At 40.4% G+C, this 23544-nt stretch overlaps 2 protein-coding genes across 7 annotated transcripts; one reads left to right on the top strand and one right to left on the bottom strand.

The window, feature by feature from the left end:
* Positions 1 to 475: 475 nt before the first annotated feature.
* LOC102289233 (acyl-CoA-binding protein homolog) lies at positions 476 to 18374 on the bottom strand. 5 transcript variants are annotated; one of them, XM_042226842.1, is made up of 18 exons: positions 18179 to 18374; positions 17285 to 17402; positions 17127 to 17189; positions 8546 to 8670; positions 8256 to 8437; positions 8033 to 8157; positions 7812 to 7920; positions 5230 to 5323; positions 4988 to 5113; positions 4773 to 4874; positions 4559 to 4642; positions 4363 to 4470; positions 2821 to 2951; positions 2612 to 2735; positions 2446 to 2524; positions 1911 to 2004; positions 1575 to 1694; positions 476 to 1284 (listed from the first exon to the last, which is right to left on the bottom strand). In XM_042226842.1, the coding sequence occupies exons 1-18, from the start codon at positions 18188 to 18190 to the stop codon at positions 1164 to 1166; spliced, it is 1917 nt and encodes a 638-aa protein (XP_042082776.1). In that variant the 5' UTR covers positions 18191 to 18374; the 3' UTR covers positions 476 to 1163. The 5 variants fall into 5 exon arrangements, with proteins under 5 accessions (XP_042082776.1, XP_042082774.1, XP_042082773.1 ...); XM_042226840.1 differs by lacking the exons at positions 17127 to 17189; positions 17285 to 17402; positions 18179 to 18374 and adding exons at positions 12782 to 12907; positions 13679 to 13947; XM_042226839.1 differs by lacking the exons at positions 17127 to 17189; positions 17285 to 17402; positions 18179 to 18374 and adding exons at positions 12782 to 12907; positions 13723 to 13946.
* Positions 18375 to 19043: 669 nt separating this feature from the next.
* Positions 19044 to 23278, top strand: rpp38 (ribonuclease P/MRP 38 subunit). Of its 2 annotated transcripts, none has more exons than XM_005937621.3 (2): positions 19044 to 19180; positions 19924 to 22596. In XM_005937621.3, the coding sequence occupies exon 2, from the start codon at positions 19937 to 19939 to the stop codon at positions 20744 to 20746; it is 810 nt and encodes a 269-aa protein (XP_005937683.1). In that variant the 5' UTR covers positions 19044 to 19180; positions 19924 to 19936; the 3' UTR covers positions 20747 to 22596. The 2 variants fall into 2 exon arrangements, with proteins under 2 accessions (XP_005937683.1, XP_005937685.1); XM_005937623.3 differs by having other exon boundaries at positions 19065 to 19274; positions 19924 to 23278.
* Positions 23279 to 23544: the final 266 nt, after the last annotated feature.

Raw genomic sequence — 23544 nt, 5'->3', positions numbered from 1 at the left:
TGTGGACATCTTCGAACTTTATTCTCAGAAAATTTGACTACAAAAAATTGACTACAGCTTCCCTCAAAGTGGTACAATCACAGTGAAATTTCACCTTATCAAAGCAATAATCACGTTGGTGTGAGGCTCCAAATGTAGAAAGTGTTTCAACAGATTTTTACGTCAGCCACTCTTTGAAACCCAAAGTAAACACCATCACCAACATTTGGACATGAAATTAAAAACAAAGTTGCATAGTGTGTAGAAGGTATTGGTACCTGGAGAAACTGGAAGTCAACCTTGGCTTTAACAAACTTACACGAGTCGTGCCTACTTCTCTCTTTTAATGAGTTTAAATTAGCTCAGTGTGTGCACTTCATGCGATGGGGTACATTCACATCCTCTTGTGGTATTCAAGTGCATTTCCTTCATCTGTAGGCACTGTTTTGACAAGACAATCAAATATTTGTCCAAATAGTCAGTAGAAGCTTGTTTCTGCCATCCATTAGTACAAATTTCAGGTTCTTTTAGTGAAGTAGAAATGTTGAATTAACTCTGCAAAAGCTTTAGAAACGAGCTTCCCTACAGTGTTACGATTCAGTTCAAGCCTAACAGCTCTTTTCTACGGTTACTGGAAAAGAGCTTTTTCACAGTGAAAACTAAGGCGAGTCGTTAGCCACTTAGCGGTTAACATTTTATCTTAAAATGTGGAATAATACTGTCAGGATTTCAAACTATACAGTCAAAACAAAAAACGAGCGTTGAATCAGGAAGAAAGAGGGAAAAAAAAAAAGTACAGTTTACATTATGTTAATAACTACATAATCTTGAGTAATTTAAATTTACATTAAAAAAAAAATACGAGGTACAGATTCTGCACCTTTGCATTGATTCGTGCTGATCTAGCTGTCACCATTTAGTACAACTACAAGTGCATTGATATTTAAAACAGGCTCTCTGTGGTACAACATGGACATAAAAACAAACTGAAAACTTAGACATTTTTGATTAAGGATTTTCACCAGCATTAATCTGCAAGTGTTGCATCTTACTGTATTTTTTTACCCTTTTATTACCATCCTTTGATAATGTATCTGATTGAAGCGGGCGGTTCTCAAAGGGATCATTTTGTGTGGGTTGAAACAGGAGTCATTAAATTATCCCGTTTCCCCGCTTAAGTAGGTTTATAGCTGAGAAGTGGTGGCTAAGTGGAGCATCTCATGCAGGCAGCTACTGAAGCTATTGAACAGTGATGGAGCATCAGTCTCATGGCAGGATTTCCACGCTGACATGGAGATCACAATCCTAGAAAAAAGAGGAGCGGAGATCTGAATACAGCTACTGAAAATCTCAGAGGAATGTTTCCAGAACCTTGTTGAGTCTGTCATGAATAATTAAGACAGTTGTGCAGGTAAACCTGGGTGCAACACAGTATTTGCAAGGTGTACCTAATAAAGTGTCCAGTAAGTGTATACATCTTTAGCTTGCTTTTTATAAATTCTACAGAACTGGCAAATCTCACATATGCAGCACAGGTTCACCAAAAACCCACACACAGGTTTTCAGGTCAGTGAAAGCCCGTTTCATGTGCTCACCTGTCATCCCTGATGCGGTAAAAGAAGCCGTAGCCATGCTGCACCATGGGAGCCACAGCCCCGAGAACTGTAGTGTAGCCCACCAGACTGGATGACAGCACGAAGTTACCCCCACCGCCACTGCAGACACAAACAACAGTCACAGACAGAAGCCTAATGCACTGCCTTTGCTCTGCAGCAGCTACTCTGGAGAAGCAGATTTCTGGATACTGCACTGTAACATTCTAGGATTTAATATTTAATTAAATTATTTCCAATAGATCATACATTATAAACTAGTAGAGCAGAAATTTAATTTACTGCTTTCATGCGATAAATCAGCTCTGGGTGGCGTACCTCTTTGTGTAAAGGGGATCCATAAATAATTCTGGGGTTGGACGTCCCTCCTCCTTGGCAATAAGATACAGCCCCAGAAGATGCCTGTCAAAACCTGGCAACAATATCACACGACCGCATGAAGTAGGGCATAAAAACTCAAAGAGACTACAAATATGGTTCTTTGTGATGTCAGAAGCCTTGGTTCAGCCCGCAAGTCCTACATAGGGAAGCTGATGGGCTAAACGATTTTGTACAACAGATAAATGTAGATGTTGAACTAAAGCAGATTTTTACTGGCTCAGAAGAGTCCAGTGGGGGGTGTAGCAGCTCCGTTTTGCTCAATCAGGCGAACAAAAATTAAGCCAACAAGTTTAATATCAGAAACCAAACTACCAGTGATCAAAGTCATTGTTTTATTGATGATACTTTGGCCCTACATCTCTATTCTGCACACTGCTTGTAGCTGCACCTCATATCTGAGACTAAAACGGGACAGTCAGGGCCAAGTGTAGTCAGGAAAAAACACGAAGCAGGAATCACAAAGTGAACTAACCTTGTCCTTCCTGTGCTTCAGCCATCAGGTTGTTGTGTCTACTGAAGGCTTGCAGCATGGCCTTCCTCCTGACACCATCCTGAGAGGAAAACATTTAAGTCGAATATGAGATTGCTTCTTCTCTCCTGCTCTTCTGTGATTTTCCCAAATACTGTCACACACTCACATTGCATGTGGGGTCCGTCATGGTTTTACACCAATTCACAGCCTCCTGGGTGCAGGGGCGCATCGTCTCAGTCCTGCCGTGATAAAATTTGCGCGTCATTGCCGTCTCATAACAACTTCCTGGCCTGTAAGAGGAAAGAGGACACCTTCAGGGCCACGAAGGTCACTGACAATAATGATAATAAAAGTGTGTGCTTAACCACAGCTTACTTCTTGTGCAGTCTGTAGTAGGCCAGCTGCATCGCTAGCTGAACAAAAGTGTCTGGATGGAGCTTCTTCTGTTTGATTGTAGATTTACCAAATGCTGTGAAAGCATAGCACACAACCTGGAGGTCTTGTGCCTGGAAAACCGAGAGAGAACGAATGGTTAAATGCTCTGGACCACACAGCAAACGTCAGCATGACTGATGACGCCTGCAAATAATCAATTTCCCATCTTATGTTTCCGCTGCTGTGCTTCTAATATGTTTTCGTTGTTCAGCCACATGGAGTTTAACTCAATCAGATTTTCTTCTGCAGGAAAATAAAATCAGTGAAAAAAAGGCTGCACACCATTTCAAATGTGACTTTTTTCAAATTTCAATCCTAACCTTGCATCACAGATTCAGTGTTTGCAGTTAATCTATGGAGGATTTTAGTTTCACCACAGCAGGAACAGCTCAACAACATCCACTCTCGTACTATTAGGCTGTTCAGAGGAGTGTCCTGTGTGCGTGTGTTTTCTCAGGTTTTTATATGTGCAGCTTTTTAAACTGTACCATAATAACATCAAGAATTACACCCCGCTTTAAAGACACAGCAGTTCAAACTGTGCATCACACTGTCGTTGAAACCTGACTTTAAGACGATCACTGAAATGTATAAAGGTTATCACACTTGACTCTAATCTGCGGCTAAGAACAGAGGACACACAACATGAAAAGCTGTTCAATCAATAAAATTCATTTCACTTTGATCTACACCAAACTGAAGTGATTTCCACGTCTCTAATCAAGTTTCATATCTGTAATCTGTAGCTGTCATGTCACAAATAAACAGCAGCACCAGGAGCATTAAAACAAACTGAAACATTTTTTCATTGAGGATTTTCACCAGCATTAATCTGCAAGTGTTGCATCTTACTGTATTTTTTTACCCTTTTATTACCATCCTCTGATAATGTATCTGATCGAAGCGGGCGGTTCTCAAAGGGATCATTTTGTGTGGGTTGAAAGAGGAGTCACATGACGTGTGAAAAGCCCCTTTTTTTATGTGAGCGCGCTCAGAGCGGAAAGCCTAGCTTAAAAGAGAAAGTTACTGATGACTGTTGTTATAACCGTCATCTCCGTGTGGGGTTTTAGGTGTTGAACTTCCTTCATAGTACACTAGTACCTAATAATATTTTATCCATATATAAAGATAAAACATTTTATTATATTCTTACATGACTATATTCTAGATCCTTTTTTTATATTTCATATCTTTAGATTTATATTTATTTATTTTATGTTAGACTCATGTTGTGCAGTCTGATGACGAGTAAAAGCACTGAATTTTTGCTCTGATATAACTTCTGAATGACCTTAAAGTGGCTTTTCTATGCTATTCTATTCTATGAGGTTTCTGTAAATGTGTTTTCACATCTTTCCTTGACAGAATTATGTGTTTTCCAGCAAGTTCATGGAAACGTGCCTATTTTGCCTATTTCAAGACAGCCTATTCAGTGTCATCAGGGGTTTTCTGAGGTTTCATTTGGGATTAACGATAGCTCACCGACTCGATGTATTGCTTTTTGGCATGACTGATATCGCCAATGACTTTTTCATCCATAGTGAACACCAGCTCCTCGGGGAAGGACACCGGTCTGACTGCATCTGAGCCCTGAAAATCCCAGACATGCATGTGTGTCAGAAAAATGAAAAGAATAGTCAGGAAATGTTTGACACGATGTGCACCGTCAAGTGTTTACCTTCCATTTGCCCTCTGTAGCTTTGAGCTGCTGGTCCAAATACCAGCACATAGACACCAGCACCATAGCATCATACGGCGCATGCTGCGAAACAAGTCGAGTTTTTAAGGTATTAAAACAGCTGATTTTGGTTGGACTGCATGTTTCACTGGCAAATCAATGAGTACAATCATCTTGAACCTCAGCGCAGCTTTGTACGAACAAGCACACTCACATCACAATTGGATCCGAATGTGCCATCTGAGAACACGACTGAGTTGTACGATTTGTCACCCCAGCGGATGGTGGGGTTGCCGGTGAGAGCTTCTGCAGTCATCTGAACTCAAAAGTACAAAATTTGGAAAGAAAATAAATAAACAAGTAAATCAGACACAACTCTTTCTCATGATTTAAATGGCGAGTCATATTTTAGATCTGCGCAGTCCGTACATTTGAGTAGTTCTCTGGGGTAGAGTAGGGTTCCACTTCATCCAGAGAAATGACGAACAAGCTGCTCTGAATGGTCTCTAGGATGGTGTTATTGTGTGGATCGATGCTTATAAGATGCTCTCTGGCCTGCAGTGAAAGTAAACAAAGCGCTAATCATGAGATACGCCACAGTAACATGAGACCTTCTTCACAAACTATATTCACTTTTTTTTTTAAAATCCTCCAAACATGAGCGCCCCTACCTTCGCCCAGCGAGTCCTCTCCTCTGAGGTGAGCACAGCCACGCCGTCTCCCTCAGGCTCTGAGTCACAGCGCTCCTTCACATAGCTCAGCTGCCTGAAAAGGTAAACAAACACATGCTGCATCAGCCTTGTTTGCTCTTCACTCTGCAGCTTTAACCAAATTATACAGGACATCTGGAGGAAAATGAATGGATGATTAGGCGATGAGTGTGGACTGCTTCCCATAATGATGAACAAAAATAAAACACTTTAATATGTAAAACAGACAAAATAAATATTTTAGACTTCTGTATGTTTTATGTAACCTGAAAAAAGCCAAACAACACTAAACATAAACAGACTTCAGCCTAAATGAAATGAAATGAACCTCCTGCATACGGGGGATCTTCTTGAAACTGAAGCAGAAAGGAAATGGTATACACCCCTAACTTATCTCAGCAGCGTGTTGCGCTGACCAACGCATCAAGAAAGCTGATTGGTTCATCCAAACAAGCACTAGTCTGCTGCGTGTGACTAAAGGGGCTACGTTTTTCAGCTCGCCTGGTTCTGCTGGAGGTCACAACTGTTGCCAAGTGCTTCCTCAAAGGGCATCAACTGATAGTTGAGACTTATTTCAATATAAAAGCACCTTAATTTAAACGTTGGTGTGGATTGGTGCTATATAATCAAATGGAAAAAAATTATTATTTTCTTTTTTTGGAACATTTCAAATAGATTCTCTAACTAATATTACTGCTCGCTGTGTGATACTGATCATCCAAGAAGTCTGTGCCTCAGTTTGGGTAAGTCCGATACTAGCCCTTAGCATCCGTACTATAACCTCTGACTCGAAAAACCAAACCAGTGCTAAAGTCCAAACCCAGTGAGTGACATCACAATGGTTCTGTTATGCATGTGAAACAGCCCCCTGGTGGACACACTGTACAAGTACACTATGCTGTAAATCTGTAGCATATGAAGAAGGCAAATTGGTAGCATAATTTCAGGTTTCGTGTGCTTTTTTTTTTTTTCCCTTACTGCACCTTAAAGCCTTTTCTTACGGTGGTAAAAATAAATAAATAAATAAATAAATAACCTCCAAAAGTTGATTCTGTTCATCTGGACGTAGTGTTTTGTGGGAGAAACATTTTGTCACTCATCCAAGTCACTTCTGGTTTCCCCAATCTTTTAAACAGTACATTGGCATAATGACTGAAACCAGTCCACTGAGGGACAATGGGCTGGGAGGTCAGTTCCTTAATCTTAGGTAGCTCAGAGCTACCTCGTCAGGCCAGGACTCGGCAGTCTATTTACACCTACAGGCCAGTGGATACTCTTTCAAGGATGAGGATGTACACATCCTGGACAGGGAGGAACGCTGGTTTGAGCGCGGAGTCAAGGAGGCCATTTACGTGAAAAGGGAAAGACCATCTCTGAATCGAGGAGGGGGCTTAAGGGTACATCTTTCGCCATCTTACAATGCTGTGATTGCAGCCATTCCCCAACTCTCTGTGAATGGTACTCATGGCCATTGATCAGTGGTTGTTGATCAATGGTCATGAGAATTTGCATAATTAAGATTAAGGAACTGACCTCCCAGCCCATTGTTCCTCAGTGGGCTGGTTTCAGTCATTATGCAAATGTACTGTTTATAAGATTTGGGGAAACCTGCAGTCAGCTGAGACTGAAGAAGTCACTTGGATGAGTGACGAAATGTTTCTCAACACTACGTCCAGATGAACAGAATCAACTTTTGGAGATTTACTTTCCTGGATGATTGAGAATGCATCAAGACGATAAATAAAAAAACAGTAGAAATTTTCTGATGATGAGGCGCATTTCTTTAATAGTTCTACTTGTTTACTTCTACATAAATACAGAGTGTCATAAATACTTCTGCTAAAATATTTCATGCATCTTTGCAACTCTCTGTCCCCTCTCTGTAGGAGGGATGCAAAGACAGAAGCAAGCTAATGTGTTATCCAAATGTGACCACAGCCTCCCTGCTCCTCACCTGAGGCAGAAGAGCTCTTTGGGCTACGTAGTGGAATACTGGTCAACAAGCTTTATAATATTGTTATTATTTTTTATTTTTTAACTCTTTCCTAAAGAAAGACTTATGTCCTCTTTCTTTTGCTACTGGTTCTGTTGAGGCTTACAAATGCTGGATATGTAAAATATGAGCAAATATTTTGTGCATAAAAATTATTTTTTGGATTCACTAATTCTTAATATGGCTTTTCATTTTGAACCAAACTTGATTTTTCAGATGTTTTACATGTGAATACATAGATCTGACCAATCAGAACACTGTGCTCACAGTTCAAAGTTGAAAGTACACATAGTGCAATAATACTATTTTATCTCAGACACACAGCTAGATGCTGCTCTGGCTCTGAGAAAAAATTGCCCCCCTGACGTCCTGAAACATCTAAAAACACAACACTTCTGTTTGTATATACGCTACACAACAAGTATGAATCTGAGACATTCAGAATTGTGTCGCTTTTTGGCTGCACTAACTGTGTAAAGGCCTTCAGTCTGTTTAGGCTGGGTACAAGGTTTCTAATTGCATTTTACTCTCAAGTGCGTTTAATCTTTACCTGAGAATTTCTGGAGGAGTGAGGATTTCTCCATCACAAAGTGCATCAAATGTGAATATCCTCCCCCGGCACATCACTACCAAATGGGAGGGGCACGGACCCTCACGCTCTGTGACACAGCACAGCATGCATGTTACACAAGGGTGACAGGCAAGCAGAGAAAAAGGGTCAAAGTGCCGCAGGTAAGTTTGCGGCAAAGATAAGAGCAGAGTTTATTCTACCTGTCTTGAAGTAGTTTCGGATGGTGTCTTTCTTCACTCCGGGTACTTTACAGGTGCAGAAGAGCATTCTGAACTGGTCCATGTCCAACGGCGTTTTCCCTGCTTTCTGAGGAGCCAGCCTCTCTCTAAAATAAGCAGTGACGGAAAGATATTTAAATGCAAAAAAGACAGAGCAACACATCCTAAAACACAGCTTTCATACATGCGAGTGTGCTCGTCTTACGTGCGAAGTAGGTTCCAGTACTGCAGTGTGTGCCATGTGATAATACTGGCCCTCTGCAGGTAAGTTCCCTCAGCAGGTGGCCAGCAGTGCTCCAGGTAGGGTGCTGGGCCACCAAAGTTCACATTGAGCTGAGAGGGGATGCGCAACTCCAGATACGCCGTGTCCAACCACCATTCTTCCAGCTGGAGGACAAAGCAAACAAAAACATCAAACAGTCAACTGCATCACACTTGTAACTAAAGAGGAGACGCTAAAGACAAAAACAAGGCTTTTATATCTCAAACACACACCCAGTTCTTCTTTGTCTTGGCTCTCTGGAGGAGTTTCTTGTGCAGCTCCTGGCCAACACCCGCTTGGAATTTCCTCACAGTCTCCTTCGTAGCTTTAAAGTCTTTCTCAGAGGCGAATGGACGAACTGAAGCACAATAAAGTGAAAACATGGAAGATTAGTCCCTCTGTTAAACAAGTGCGCCAGCTTCTGGTCATTTTGTATTGATGTAGTAACTGCTTTCAAAAACAACAAGTCTGATCGCACCTGTTTATTCAAAGGATTCTTTGTTTTGTTTTGTTTTACTTTACAGCAGAACGAGCAGAAAATATACAAATGAAACACATGAAATGATGCAGAGACAGAAATGTGCCAACAAAGCTAGAGTGCTTTGTTTTTCATTCACACTTCCGGTACACTAATAATCTTACTGAATGATTTCTTTAGCCTTTGGTACAAAGAAAAAGTCCTATTCAATTTAATTCAACTTTATTTATATAGCGCTAAATCACAACAATCAAATCACTTGGTGACAGCGGGGAGGGAAAAAGAAACAATCATGCTACTCTTTCAATCAATGTTATTAGACAAACTGGTCATGAAAGAGAAACTGAAGACTCATCGTTACTTTCAGACAGTCAGTCTGAAACATTTTAACATTGTTTAAAGCAGGGGTGTCAAACATAAGGCCCGGGGGCCAGAACTGGCCGGGCAAAGACTCCAATCTAGCCCACTGGATGACTTAGGAAAATGTCAAGGACATAAAACAGAACACACAAAGAACATAAAAGTTTGGATCTTCAACTATATTTTTACAAGTTTTACAGCTTTTCTTACTGATAACGAAATACCCCATGGGCATTCATGCTATACCAAAGTAATTAAATATTACATTTACAACTTAAATTTAAGCCCAGTCCTGCTGACAGATTTCATTCATTTACTACAGCAGCATTTCTACATAATGTAGAAAAACTAACAGATACTATTGAAATTGCTCTTCTTTGTCTTATATTAAAACATCTCAGCAATTAAATGTGTAGTTAAACTTCTTTACACTGACAGGTCTGACCCACATAAGATCAAAGTGAGCTGTATGTGGCTCGTGATGTAAAATGGTTTGAAGTGTCCATAAACTTTAGGCAGGACCACCCTGAGAAAATAAGGTGAAAAATCATGGTTAGAGTTATCGGCAGAAATGTGAAATTCTGACTGATGTTAAAGGTAAAAGCAGGGCAATAAACCCCAAACAAACCCAACCTAAATCCAGCTGTTTGACTGAGTTGCATACGTGCTGACGGCTGGAAAAGCTCAGGCTGATCACATTAAACAGCTGGTTGAGAGAGTAACGAAAACAAAATGTGGTCGCTTTGTAGAATTTCCACTTCTATTAGTGGAAGTCCTTCTAATCCTCCTCACAACCAGTGTAGAGATGGAAACCAAAGACAGCAAAGCGAGCTCTGTGTAGTGATCGAAAGAATGAGATTGCACATACAAGAGGTGGAAATGAGCTTTTTCTGAAGGGTGGCTTGCCTCTAACTTTGAGTCAGCGTGAGGAGTTCAGTCATGAGGAGCTCAGAGTACTAGTGTAATTTTAGTATCGATTCAATATCAAGTGATCCATAATTAATAAGCTATAATTATCCCACAAAGGCAGCTTATTTTGTGGAGTGCAGCATGTCATGATTTATGAGATGAATCAACATCAATTTGCAATTCTGGACACATTTTAATAACCAGTAAATCAGTGATTTTTACTTTCCACAACAACATGGTAATGCACAACAATCATGCCATCATCGACCTGTTACCAGTACCAGCGTTGGTATCGATACTATTAATATTTGGATCGACGCAGGACAACAGAATTATCTCCACTGAACACACCAACATAATCATTACTTGGCTGGATAGAAAAAGAAGGAGAAATCTCCAAAACAGCAAGTCAGTGGGTGACATTTTTCTTTTAAGCGTGGGTGAAAGTGGCCAATCATTAGAAACTGCAAAAAGAGATCAAATTATTAAGGTGGCCTGCCTATAATCCTGTTTTTAAGCCACCATTACAAGACATAAGATGCAGACAGTGGGTTTACTGCAGTATTACATCTATATCTTGAATTGCCAAGGGGTGGCATTTGTGTGGTTTTAAGGAGATGTGTCAGAAACATAAGTAGGATAAACATGATTTTTTACAGATATTTGAAGCTTTGTGATTTACTTTTCCAAAAAAATTAAAGGTCTGTGTCCAAATGAAGTCCCTAATGTTATCCAGATATTCATGGATGCTTATAACTTAGGGAATAGAAATGGTCTAGTAAGTCGGCTGTACCGTAGTACTGTAACAATGAATAAGGACGAAACAAACTATGCTAAACAGCGCAGAGTAAAGGGACTGAACATTGTTATTACTGAAGAGGAATGGCTCCACACTTGGAAAACATCTTCTTCCACCAGCTCTCACACCTGGAGGGACTTTTGTTGGAAAAACCAGACCCACTTCTTTATCACTCCCAAGCAGAAGTCAAAACAGATAGGGACTCGACTGCTGCTCCGGTCAGCTGAGGTATTTGACCAGCATACCTCCTGCGACTCCTTGGTGAAGTGTTTTGTAAATGTCCCACTAAAAGGGAGACCCAAGGGCCGATCCAGGACATGCTGGACAGATTATGTATCTGAGTTGGCTTGGGAACATCCAACTGAGCTGGAGAAGGTGTCAGGGGAGAGGGGAGGTCTGTCTGCCTCTCTGCTTAGATTGCGCCCCCCGTCACCCAGATACAGAACATGGAAAATGGTTGGGTGGATGGATGGATACAGAAAATACTCATATATATGTGTTTATAGGTGTTTCTAATGGTTTGACTGAGTGCATATAAACTTGCTCTAAAACATTCACACATATATCTGATAACACCTGCATGATTCCTGCTACAGTTAAATCCTTAAGCTTTTAGAAAATGACACAATTCTTCATAGCACAAGAGTGGATTTCAAATTAAACAATGAAGATGTAACAGCTTCAGCTTTGATTCAGCAGGTTTCACAGACATTTTGCCATAACTGTTTAGCATTTACAGCCATTGTCAGAGGCTCAGGGGTGCACAAATTAAAAGTTTAATTTAAGTTTAATGAGTGTATGAAACCAACAGTTTGACTATAAATTATGCTGGAATGCTCACATAAATGAGCTAAAAACAAACTATTGCAAAAATGTATAAAACAAGACATTTTAAATAAGAAAATTAACACACATGCTATATTGATCCTAATAGGTATCAGAATCAGAATACTTTATTGATCCCTGGAGGAAATTATTTTTTGTTACAGTGCTCCATTATAAACCAACATTAAGACAAGACAGACAATACGCTAACTAAGAATAGTACAATATATACATATATATATACATACATACATACATACATACATAAGTCACTCATAAATAAATAGCTGGAAAAGAAACATGTGTAGTTGTAGCAGTAACCAGTGTGTTAAGTGGATGCGTTGTACAGGGAGATGGCCACAGGCAGGAAAGACTTCCTGTGTCGTTCAGTGGTGCTATATAAATATATGATCTACTGTGTGGAGGTTTGCACAAACGTATACACAACCAACGCTAATCCAGTTTACATACTATAGAAGAGTTATAAATTGATTATTAAGAAGAAACCAGCAGAATATTCATAAAACTCGATGCCTTAAAATTAGTAAGTGGATCTCAGCACTGCAACAACATGCTTTACAAACTTTATTTCCATGTTTGTTTGTTTTTAATTGGAGCAGGAAAAAAATGAGAAAACTAACTTCAAAAAAGATTTTTCACTATGTAAATAAAAAATGCTCAAAAATCAGGCAGTAAACAAATATAAAACTGGGGTACAGTATGACTGTTTTTGTTCTAGTTCAGTCCTAATATTGCATCATCTTTGGTGTTTGTTTTGGTGAAACGAAATGTAAAAAGCATAGGTGTAATTACGCTTCAGCCTACACCTTTTGGTTAATAATTTGTGTTCTTCCCATTGAATTAAATTCAATTGTGAGCATTTATTTAACATCTTATTTTATGTTGTTTTAAAAAAGAAACCGTGTGTCTAGAATCACAGACCAGAATCACTAACGCTGGTTAATAGAAAACCACAGACTGCACCTATGACACAGACAAGTTTCAAACAGATACGACATATGGACAACTGAAAGGTCACATGACAAATATTTACAAAAGCCTGGAAACTGACTAACTTGATGACAGCAGACATCCTACCTGCATCCAGGTACTTAGAAAGGCTGCTCTGCAGTGAGGGTACAGGCAGGGGCGGCAGACTGTTTTGGTACTGAAAGGTTTGCTCCGGCAGAGACTGAGACAGCTGATTTGCCATTTCCTTTCCCCCTGTCACAAAAGAAACATTACAGTGATATGAAGCAGAGCCTTTCCACGCTTTATATCACTGATATACCAGGGTGGGGGTACTTATATAATAGACAAACCTTGATAACACTAATTATTCTTTGTTTTTTGCGGATACATTTAAAAGCAGTTATATACGATATTTGTTTTAATACTGAAAAATAACAGCACTATAAACCATTTGAAGACCCTGTGATTATGACTGGTTTTGCTTTGAACACATGAAGCTTTTGTGGTTTATGACATTTAAAAAAAAAAATCATTGTAAAACATTTAAACTGTGCATTTCATAGCATTTTACCTTCAACAACCACCTTATCTAGTACTTAAAGCAGCAACACCTGGATAATAAGCTGACAATGCTGAAAGCGCATTCATCATTACTTCCAGTTAAAACACTCATATTATTTATTGCCTTGGGTAACAGATTTAAAACAACAGTAAGGCTTGCACTGTGTAAGTCTCAAACATGAGCAGTTGCATACTGTGTCACAATGACAGCTTTGACATGTTTCTGAACAAAACTCAGCAAATCCTGAGCTCAGCTATCAGCACCACATTAAAACTATTAAACTCCTACCTCTCCGTGCTCGGGCAGAGACCTGTTAGTGCAAACGACCAAACTGTTTACAATAAACACTTATTAACCGGGTAACACTGAGCTGATAAGGTGCACTCGCTCGTCTCGCCCCTGTTAATGTTAATGTCGAGTGCAAACGCAAACAATAGTTGAGGAGCAGCTCGTTAGCTTACTTTAACTGCACTGTAAAGCTGGACTGTTAGCTCCCGTTGCTCACCTGCCGCGGGCTCTGGAGGCTTTCAGCGCAAATGTTGTGAACGTGCGGGTTTGGTTTCTTATATAAGCCGGTGTAGCAGCCGTTCAGTTGTTGTGCTGGACTGCAGCTGTAGCCCTTCACCTTTACCCCACTAAACCATAGACTCAAGCCAGCCCGGAACAGCTCACTGCGCATGCGCGGGCAATTGCCCTGGCTTGAATTACTTATGGGTGAAATAATAAAGAGGCTTTGAAGGGTGAGGTCAGGCAGGCAGTGTGTGGCAACAACCTAAAACTTTGGAAAGATTAGGCCTGAAAAATACATGAAACCACACCTTTCAGCGGATACTTTATTAGATACACCTGTTTATCTAATCAGCCAATCACACTGCACCTCAAAGCATTTAAGGGACGTTGACGTGAACAAAAGGAGCTGCTGGAGTTCAAAGCGAGCATCAGAATGAGGGGGAAAGGTGATTTAAGCGATTTTGAATGTGGTGTGGTTGTTGATCCCAGATGGGCTGGTCTCAGTGTTTCAGGAAATGCAGATCTACTGGGATTTTCCGACACAGCCATCTCTACTGTAACTGCAATAACAACTGTATGCAGAAGAGCATCTCCAAATGCAGATGAGCTTCAGCTGCAGAACACCAAACGAGATGCCGCTCCTGTCAGCTATAAACAAGAAACTGAGGAAACTATAGTTTATAGTCTGCACAGGCTCTCCAAAATTAGACAACAGATGATTGGAAAAACATTGGCTGGTCTAATGAAACAACATGAAAGCATGGATCAGCAGGATAATGGACTGTGTCACAAAACTAAAATAATCTTAAGCTGGTTTCTTGAACGTGACAATGAGTTCACTGTACTCAAACGGCCTCCACAGTCAGCAGGTCTTAACACAAGAGAGCACCTTTGGGATGTGGTACAGTGGGAGATTTGCATCATGGAAATCTGCAGCAACTGTGTGATGTTGACTTATTTTAAAACATTTCCAGAAAATTGTTGAATCTATGCCACGAAGATGCCGGCAGCTGTCAGGACACCAGCAAAACAAAAACTAGAAAGAAACCAGTAAGGAGGATGAGGAGAGAGCAACCGTCTGTGTCCACCAGCTTGAACTTTGAGGGTTGTGGTGTTGCCTCTCCAGTGCACCTGTTGTCCACTTAGGTTGGCACCAAAGCAGGTGTTGCAGGTGTAGTTCCAGCTAAGACAACTCTTTTAAGTATGAATAACTGTATGTCAATCAAAACTTCCCGTAATCGTTTGCACAGACCATAGTCGGGCCTCTTCATGAATAAAACCTAAAATCCTTTCTCTGTGTAAAGATTTTATGCAGGTTGTTTTAAACTGAAACTGAAGGCAAAAAAATCAACCTCTCAATAAAAACAAGCACAAATGAAAGAAAGGAAACAGTGCAGAAAAAGGTTTAATCTTCAAAACGTGTTTGTTCACATTTGCCAACATTTAAATTGTCCTGTTTTGATTCAAGCTGCAAATCTAAGTCCAGTATGCAGTACATATAGAAAGATTAATATGTTAAAGACTGCATAGATATCGTTAAAATGCATAAATCAATTGAGCTATGTAATTCAAAAACTCAAGGATAGAAAGACATTTTTTTTTAAATCACATTATTTTGCAGAATTATGGCCTCTGGAAGCAAAGCTGCTCTTTTAAGTAAAGAGCAGCTTTGTTTTAGTAGTCTGAATTAGTAGTCTGTTTTCATCGCTGCTGCCTCTTCACTTCATGGACGTCTCACAGCCCGTACTTGCTGATGACTTCTTTAGCCTTTGTGACATAGGCCGACATGGCGTCATCCTTGGACATTCCTGAAAGAGTTCAAATTACGAGTGATTTGGACTTAAATAATAATATCTTAAAGGAGTTTTCTCCTATTTGTATACATGCTTACATAGCCTTTCTCCCATATAGCACTGAAAAGTTGGTTAAACTATGGGAGAGATTCTAATGATGAAGATGCTTAGATAAGATCAGGTCTGTTTATTGGTAATAAATCTAAAAAAAACCCTAAAAAGCTTCCTTTTATGAGCTCAACAGGTTCTGATAAATCACCACCATGGAAGCTGGCATCTGGGTTGTGTTTTTGTTACGGTAATGTGTAAGTAAAGATATAAAACTTTAAAAAACTGGATTTTTAAAAATCTGTGTGTATATGCGTGCAGTGTTTTTGGGATCATTATCATGCTGCCAGATTATAAACTGTGTCATGAATACTTCTGTTAAAAACTGTGTTATCTTTGGCTTTTTTCATAGCTTCAGCAAAAGACATGTGAACAAATGATGTGTTTGTGCAACAGGCTGCTAGTAACAAAGGGCCTAAAGATAAAGATTAAAAATGGTACTTTGATCAGTTGTCTCTCGATCGTTACTCGAGTTAGGTAACTTTTTATTCCTTGAATGATTCAGTGCTAAATTGCTTAACAAATAAAACAATTCCTCTGAAAATGGTCAGGTACAAGGACTGGACTGAAAATGAGTTAAAGGAGCAAACAATGTCCAAAGGCAAACTTTGAAAGACCTTCAGAAAGCCTGGAGAGCTATTGCTCAAGATCATTTACATGGTCTGAGTCATTGGAAGAAAAATACAAAGAAATGAGTGGAGCTCAACACCACCCTTTGACTCTTTGCACAAGTGTGATGTCACTAAAAATGAACCTATTACAACAAAAAACCCAACAAAATCTGCGTGTAGTCACCTTTTTCTCAAGTACTCAACACTAAACACAGACTTGCAGAAACAGCTCGTGTGCAGCTAAATCATGTTAACCTGCAAATGCCTTAACTCAACATTTTTTTAGGGTAATTTTACTTTAAAAAATACATTTTTAAAAAATCAATGAATAAGTGAGTAAAATTAAAACGTTCGTGTGATGTTGGATGAAACTAAGTGGTGAAAATATTTGGATGTTTTGACAATGACTAACTTCTAATTTCCTAAAAGTTACCTCCTGTGAGTCTTAGTTGACACTGAACACACCTCATTTGGAGCAGATTCCTCCATGTTTGCAGAGGAGCAAAACTCAGTTGAACTCATGCTCTATAAACATGTTTTACAAAATTCATTCTCATGACTTACACCTGTGGACTCAGCAGGTTTTGAGTACTAAATAGACAGGCAACAAGGAGGTGGAGCCCCTCCAGTCTGCATGCGTCCTTGCATCCAGTGGAGTGTAAATGTGTGTGTGTGGCTCGTAGTGTAAAAGAACCAATTCCTTTACCTTATTTTGTACAGACAAATACCAAAAACTGTTCCAGCTGCAAACTTGGCAAAAAATATCTGTCTCATATATCCTTGTATGATCTATAACCTGCTAATGAATCACTTTCCCAGCACCTTCAGTTAAAGTGTTTAGTTCTCGTGGACAAATGTAACAATCACAAGCTTTCCTAACTCGTTACCTTTCCTCGACTCCCAGGCGTCCCACTTGGCCTTTCCTTTTAGGTCCAGCATTCCCGGTCTCTCTACAGTTGTGAAAGCACACAGAGAGAAGGAAAAAAAATCTGAACTTAGTGAACTCTTTATGGGAGTGATTCAGTTTCTCTGTAGCGGTTCCTACCAGTGTTAATGTCTCCAACAACCGCCTGTTTATAAAGGCCATACAGGAACAGCAGCTCCTCGTCTGTGGGCTTGGCCTTCACCTTCTTCACATCCTCTGCTGCCTTGTCAAATTCTGCCTGCAGGTGACATGAACACTCTTTATGTTTGCCATTAATTATTCAGAAAATATAAGCAGTGTGTCTGCGATGGGAAAACACTGGACTGGAGGCTTTCTTCTCTTTGCAATAAAGTCCAGCAGGAATGTAAAGTAATTACATCGAATACGAGAGTGTGCATATTAATGAGTTACAAGCACTGAATAAGAAATGTGAGTGTGGTATTCTAGGCACGGGGCAGTCCTGGGAAACTGATTGTTGCACAAGCTGGAGATAAACAATGGGCTTTTATATGAGACCAGAGCCTGTGTGCCTACTCAAATAATCTGCTTTTCAAAGGATCTGGGACACAGCAGAACTGATAATTATAGACCACAGGAACCATTTTTAATATGCGCAAAGACCTAAATACCTTTTAACTCTTTACTGAGGTGCGGCTGAAATAATGATCCAGCTCTGAATGCTGACCATTGGTCAAAAAGCGGATGTTTGCATATAGATCCAGTTTACCTCCGCATGTTCTCATAGAGACAAACTCTGAATCTAGTGAATTTTCATCATGTTTTCATATTTTCTGCTTCTAAGCAGCACATCTTTAAATTTTAAGAGCAGCATCAGGACCACTGAGCCGAGAGCATTAACGCGTTTAGGCACGACTTTCCTTCATCCACGCCGTCAAAGATGGATGACTTCATACGGCCAGAAGATGGCATGCGCTGTTCGGTTCATCGCGATAATGTAGCATCTAATAGATAATAATAGCAATAATAAAAGAGCAAAGAAACGCAGGATTTTACCTGGAGGGTCATCTTGGTAAAGGTTGGGAGCGCAGATGAATGTCCTGCTCTGAAGGGTTTTAAGCAGCAGTAATTGCAGCACAGCTGATCGATGCACTATTGAGAGCCAAGCAGAGGCTTGCAGGGGGAGGGAGCAGACAGCTGCGGAGGTGCTGATTGGCTGCCTGTCACCCTCACTCACAGCGACACACACACGCACACGGACTTTAATAAAGTGGGGAGATATGGTGGACTATGGCACCTAGTCCACTGACTACGTCGATTTTATGACGTGTCATTTGCAACAGTGTAATAAATTTAGGGAGATATAATCATATCAGTTCAGCAGGATTAATACAACCTCTACCACAATATGCTTCCTACACAGAACTCCATGTAAAAATATTTTTTTTAAAATCTGCCCAAAATTTCATTACATGTGAATGTGTATTATTATTATTTGATTTGATTTTTTTGTTCCACAAGTACAATGTGAAATGTTTCAATTATTGGAGTCTGCTCAAATGAAATTTACTTGGTTCGTGCACATTCAGTTTATACGAAACACATTTCCCTTAACGATGAAGTATTTGAATAAATAAACCTTTTATTTTATATGTTTCATTTTATTCATATTATTGCTTGGTGTAAAAAATCACTTTTGAGTGCATTTAAACCAATTGATTAATTGGTTTAGAAAAGCCTACTTTCTATTTCCTGTGCTCGTGCACTTTTACTCCAGCGGATTCATGAAGGAGACTTCATGCACTTTTCCCTCCATCAGACACTACAGTGTCAGATAACAGTGTTCGCCGCCTCTTAAACTCCACCTTCACTGCCTTCGCTGACTCTTTGATGATTTGACTGTCGTGTCGCCCTTTCGCCGCTGTTCGGCGCTGTGGGGCTTTTTAAATAAAGTTATTTAAATTGAAACAAAATGGCAGCGCCCTGTGTGTCTCTCATGCAGCTGTGCTGAAGCTGTAAAGAAGACGAGGAGAAATGCGTTACCTGCTTTAAATACAGGTAACGGCGGCTGTGTTTGTTTTTAACACTTCTGCAGAAGCGAAAAGTTTTTTATTAGAGCCGAAGAAGATCCGAAATTTAACGACATTTCCATGTGGGTTAAAGAAATGCGAAATAAAAACGTTACTAACCGTATTAGTGTATAATGGCGTTGTTTGTTTAGTCTGACTTATGGATAAAAAAAATTAACAAATGTGCTCTTGTTTTTTCTATTTTATTCACTCATCTTAAAATGTACTTTATTCCTCTTAGTCGTGTTTACTCTTTACTGCTTTTACTTTTTTTACCTTTTAAACAAACAAGAAAATAAAAAAGATTTCGGTATGCGTTTTTTATATGTGAGTAAGCTGTTTAACTCATCTTTGGCATTTCTGTGCTTTAATTTAACATCAATAATTATTTACATTTACTGGCCAGTTCATACATCTTCCTTGTGCTGGGTTGGACCCCCATTTGCCTTAAGAACTGCTTTATTTCTTCATGAAAGATTCTTGGGGGATCAACATGTGACCCATGTTGACATGACAGCATTACATTTGTGGCTGCACATACACGATGTGACTCTCCTGTTCCACCAGATCATAAAGGTGCTCTCTCTGATTGAGATCTGGTGATTGTGGAGGTTAAGTACAGGGAACTCATCTGATTGCCTTCATTACCAGTCAGGTGAACGGGTGTACTTAATAAAGTATCCAGTGATTGGTTGCCAGACTCTAAAGCAGTTTTTCTCTCTTTTGTTACAGTGTCGGTTGTTTTATGCTCCAAACAGTCATGGCGGCTCCCGGAAAGCCGACTAAAAAGGAAATCAAAAAGCAGACTCCAGCCAAGACCTCCTTCACTTCACCCTTTGCCTCAAAATGGAGCCCGCTCCCCCAAGAGGACATGCACTTCATCCTGAAAACTCTGAAGGATAAGTTGATCTCAATGGGTCTGGAGAAAAAAGAAGTGAAAGTGTTTCGCCCATGGAGGAAAAAGAAAAGCAAAAAACCTGATGTCGCACCACAACCTGTTCCCCAGGTGAGCGATTCCTCCAAAAACGGCTGGACAGATGTGGCAGCCAGACGGCAGCTGGCCATCGGCATCAACGAGGTGACCAAGGCTCTGGAGAGAAACGAACTCAGACTGCTGCTCGTGTGCAAGTCTGTCAAACCGAAACACATGACTAATCACCTGATTGCGCTGAGCACCACCAGAGGAGTGCCGGCCTGCCAGGTGCCTCGCCTGAGCCAGAGTGTGTCGGAGCCGCTGGGGCTGAAAAGCGTGCTCGCCCTGGGGTTCAGATGGTGCTCCTCCAGTGACGGTGGGGTGTTTACCGACACTGTCGATGCCATTAAGCTCAGAGTGCCTACATTGGACATGGCATGGCTGCAAGGTGCTAAGCCTGAAGAACCTGTTGCCATGGAGGAGGAGGAAGGTGGTGAAAGAAGGGGACAAAAAAGGAAACTGGAAAGTGAATCTGAGGAGGTGTCAGAGTCTCCCTCCTGCACTCTGCAGCCTCTCCAGGTGAAGAGAATCGTTGCTAACCCTGCAAAGAAAAAGAAAGGGAAGCCGAAGAAAAAGCTGTAAAGTGAAAGAGAAACTTTAAAGACTGTTTAGCTCAGGAGTTTCCAGTGTTGTTTATTTTTTGGTTTTTGAACAGTGCTTGCAGCCTCAGTCTGGACATTACTTATGTGAATAGTTTATATAAAGAATTTCTGGAAGCGTAAAGAGAAAAAAAGGTTTTTGGGAACAAGGTTTAGACTTTTCTGCCAAGTATTTTTTATCTGGGGAACCCTCAGACCTTCAGGTTTGCATTCATTGTTTCAGCAGATTAGTAGCATTGCATTTGGTTTCATGCATATTTATACAATTGAATATGGTCTGACTGAAGTTTGAATTTCAATTTGTCCACAATTAAAGCTGGTCTGCACACATTGTTTTTATAAAGGCAATTAAGTTGTTCCTGGTATTTTGATAGTGCTGTTTGTTTTAAATGGAGCTTGTAATATTTGACCCTCAAATGAAATATATTTCCTCTATATCATAGAGAGGGCTGCCTTTACACCACCACCATCTTGGAGCTGTTCTGCTGGATTACTCGGGTACTAAGTAGAAAGTAGTAGTACATTCATGTTGAAATGTAAGCAGAAGTTTTAGCCCTCATAGGCAAAAATGAGCCAACTTAACTTCCACACAAGGTGCACCTTATCTGATAGAATAGGAAGCATCAATTACATAGTAGCTATTCCCATAATTAAGACATCAACTATGAGTGTTCACAAAATGTCCTTACCCATTTTTCATGCGTGCCATGTTGTCTGCACACCCGACAGTTCAATAAACCCTGTGTTGATTACAGATTGTGGTTATGTCCTGAAACAAATGGCAGTTGCATTAGATAACTACAGAGCACTTTATGAGCCAACCTGCTTCTTTAATGAGAATTATGGCTCATTAAAGAAGCAGAAGCTCATCAGTGTTCACTGACAGTATTCTCATTAAAGGTATTGCATGACTCAGTGTCTTTCGAACTTCTATGTCCTGTGGATGTCAAATGATATAAATGGTCTAATCATACAACGTATGTTGGCGGCGACGTGGATGTGCCCGCCCACTGCTAAAGAGACACGACATACAAAAGCAACATGGACACATGGGAGACGAGAAACAGAACCATGAATACTATTAAATCAAAGGACACAAATTAAACCAGATTCACACAGTCCAAAAGATAAACCCTGGATCACTTGACCAAGGGCCATGACACTATCACACAAAATTTAAAACTCTTCTTTTAAGTAAATAAACGAAGCAGTAGGGAAATTTAATATTTGTTTTTTTTTATTTTTTATTTGCAGCTAAATACACTTTTTGTTGTTTTTTTTAATATTTGCAGCTTTTTGTGCTCCCTATCAAGTGAACCCCTCACCTGAAATAATTGAAATAAAATGACATTTTAAATGATAAACCCCAACAATCAAATGATCCCCTATGAACAAGCACTGGGCAACGGTGGCCAGGAAAAACTCCCTTTCACAGGAAGAAACCTGAGGCAGAACCAGGTTCAGGAAGGGGCAGTCATCTGCCGCGACTGGTTGGGGGGTGAGGGGCAAAATAAAACTTAAAGGAGAGCACGGCATAGTTATCGGAGGTTGGTGTAGTTGGTGGACCGTGGTTGGAAAGCAGGGGAGGTGGACGCACCTGAGCGCCAATCTGCAATCATGCCTTGCTGGTTTAAAGGCTGAACTAGGTCCTGCTGTGTTGTTGTTGCTTCTGTGTGTGGCTGTGAGCTGCAAAGCTGCAGCCATCTGTAGTGGTAAACCTGTAGTAATAAAAGTAGATGATGAAAAACATGAGTATATGGTCAGGTCTGTCGTGCGTCTTTCACAAGATTATAAACAGGGGTGCACATAAGTGGTCCGCAGGTGCGCATCAGTTATAAACACAATGCCACAGGGAGCAGCTGGGTCATTCACGTCAGGTGGACATCTTTGAGAAGACCCAGAAAGCTGCAGGAACAATAAGGGCCGCTGTGGCAAGACCTAAACCTACTTTAAGTAGGCATTTGGCACCACGATGCCACATACCAGTACCCTGAACCTCATCCTGAGGTGGTTGAGCAACAGGAGTCTCAAGTCCCTCAGGTTCAGCAGCATTTTTGGTTTTTGAAAACTGTAATTCTTCCATTTGACACTGAATAGTTTTTAAAGCTTTCTCGAGATCTGCATTCCGTTTCTTTAGTTCATTTCTCTCGCTTTCAGCCTTGGACAGCTGAACAACAATGGTGTTGTTCTGTTCAAGGAGAGACTCTTGCGTTTCCTCAAGTTCATGCACATTTTGCTCAAGTGCTCCAATCTGCAGTGTTATGTTTATGGGCACCCCCTCTATCTCGCTTATGCGAATTTTCTTTTTGGGCTCCATGCCCTGGACTATTCCTCTCTCCCCTGAGTTGGACGGTCCTTCCTCTCTCGTTTCTCTGTGAGACACTGAATTGCTGGACGGTTCCTGTGACATTTCTATAAAAGTTTCGCAAAAAAACAAAACAAAACCGCTAACTGAATAATTTCAGTGTTAAACTTTTCTCTTTCCCAAGGATTCCTGGCTTGCGAAAACAACTAGGTGTTTCTTGAAATGCCGAGTTAAAGAAACTGGGGTCTATTTATAGATTTTTCTGGCAGCGACCGTGACGTCAGCCATGACGTCAGCTCTCTTCGATCCTTTCATCCTTTGATTCGATCAAAGGAGGACTAAGCCAACTAACCAACCGTCCTCGGTTTTACTATATTCCGACAGAGGATCCATGTGTGTGACGTCATTCATCCCCGAACTGCTGCTTTGTGAGCTCACAGACAGGACAGACAGCGCGTAGCAACGCGCCTAATGAT

The sequence above is a fragment of the Haplochromis burtoni genome, unplaced genomic scaffold, assembly GCF_018398535.1.
Source record: "Haplochromis burtoni strain Fernald_Lab_line unplaced genomic scaffold, NCSU_Asbu1 Contig_230, whole genome shotgun sequence".
Lineage (NCBI taxonomy): Eukaryota > Metazoa > Chordata > Actinopteri > Cichliformes > Cichlidae > Haplochromis > Haplochromis burtoni.
The sequence above is the reverse complement of the archived record's forward strand: the minus strand, read 5'-3'. Positions and strand labels throughout refer to the sequence as shown.

Bases quoted from the DNA above. Each gene is read 5' to 3' on its own strand.
- LOC102289233 (XM_042226842.1), bottom strand. The intron at 8,438-8,545 runs GTGTGTGTTTGA...TTTGTCCTCCAG, and splicing joins CCAAGACAAAGAAGAACTGG to CTGGAAGAATGGTGGTTGGA. The intron at 4,643-4,772 runs GTGAGTGTGCTT...CTTGTTTCGCAG, and splicing joins CATTCGGATCCAATTGTGAT to CATGCGCCGTATGATGCTAT.
- rpp38 (XM_005937623.3), top strand. From the start codon at position 19,937: ATGCTCCAAACAGTCATGGCGGCTCCCGGAAAGCCGACTAAAAAGGAA.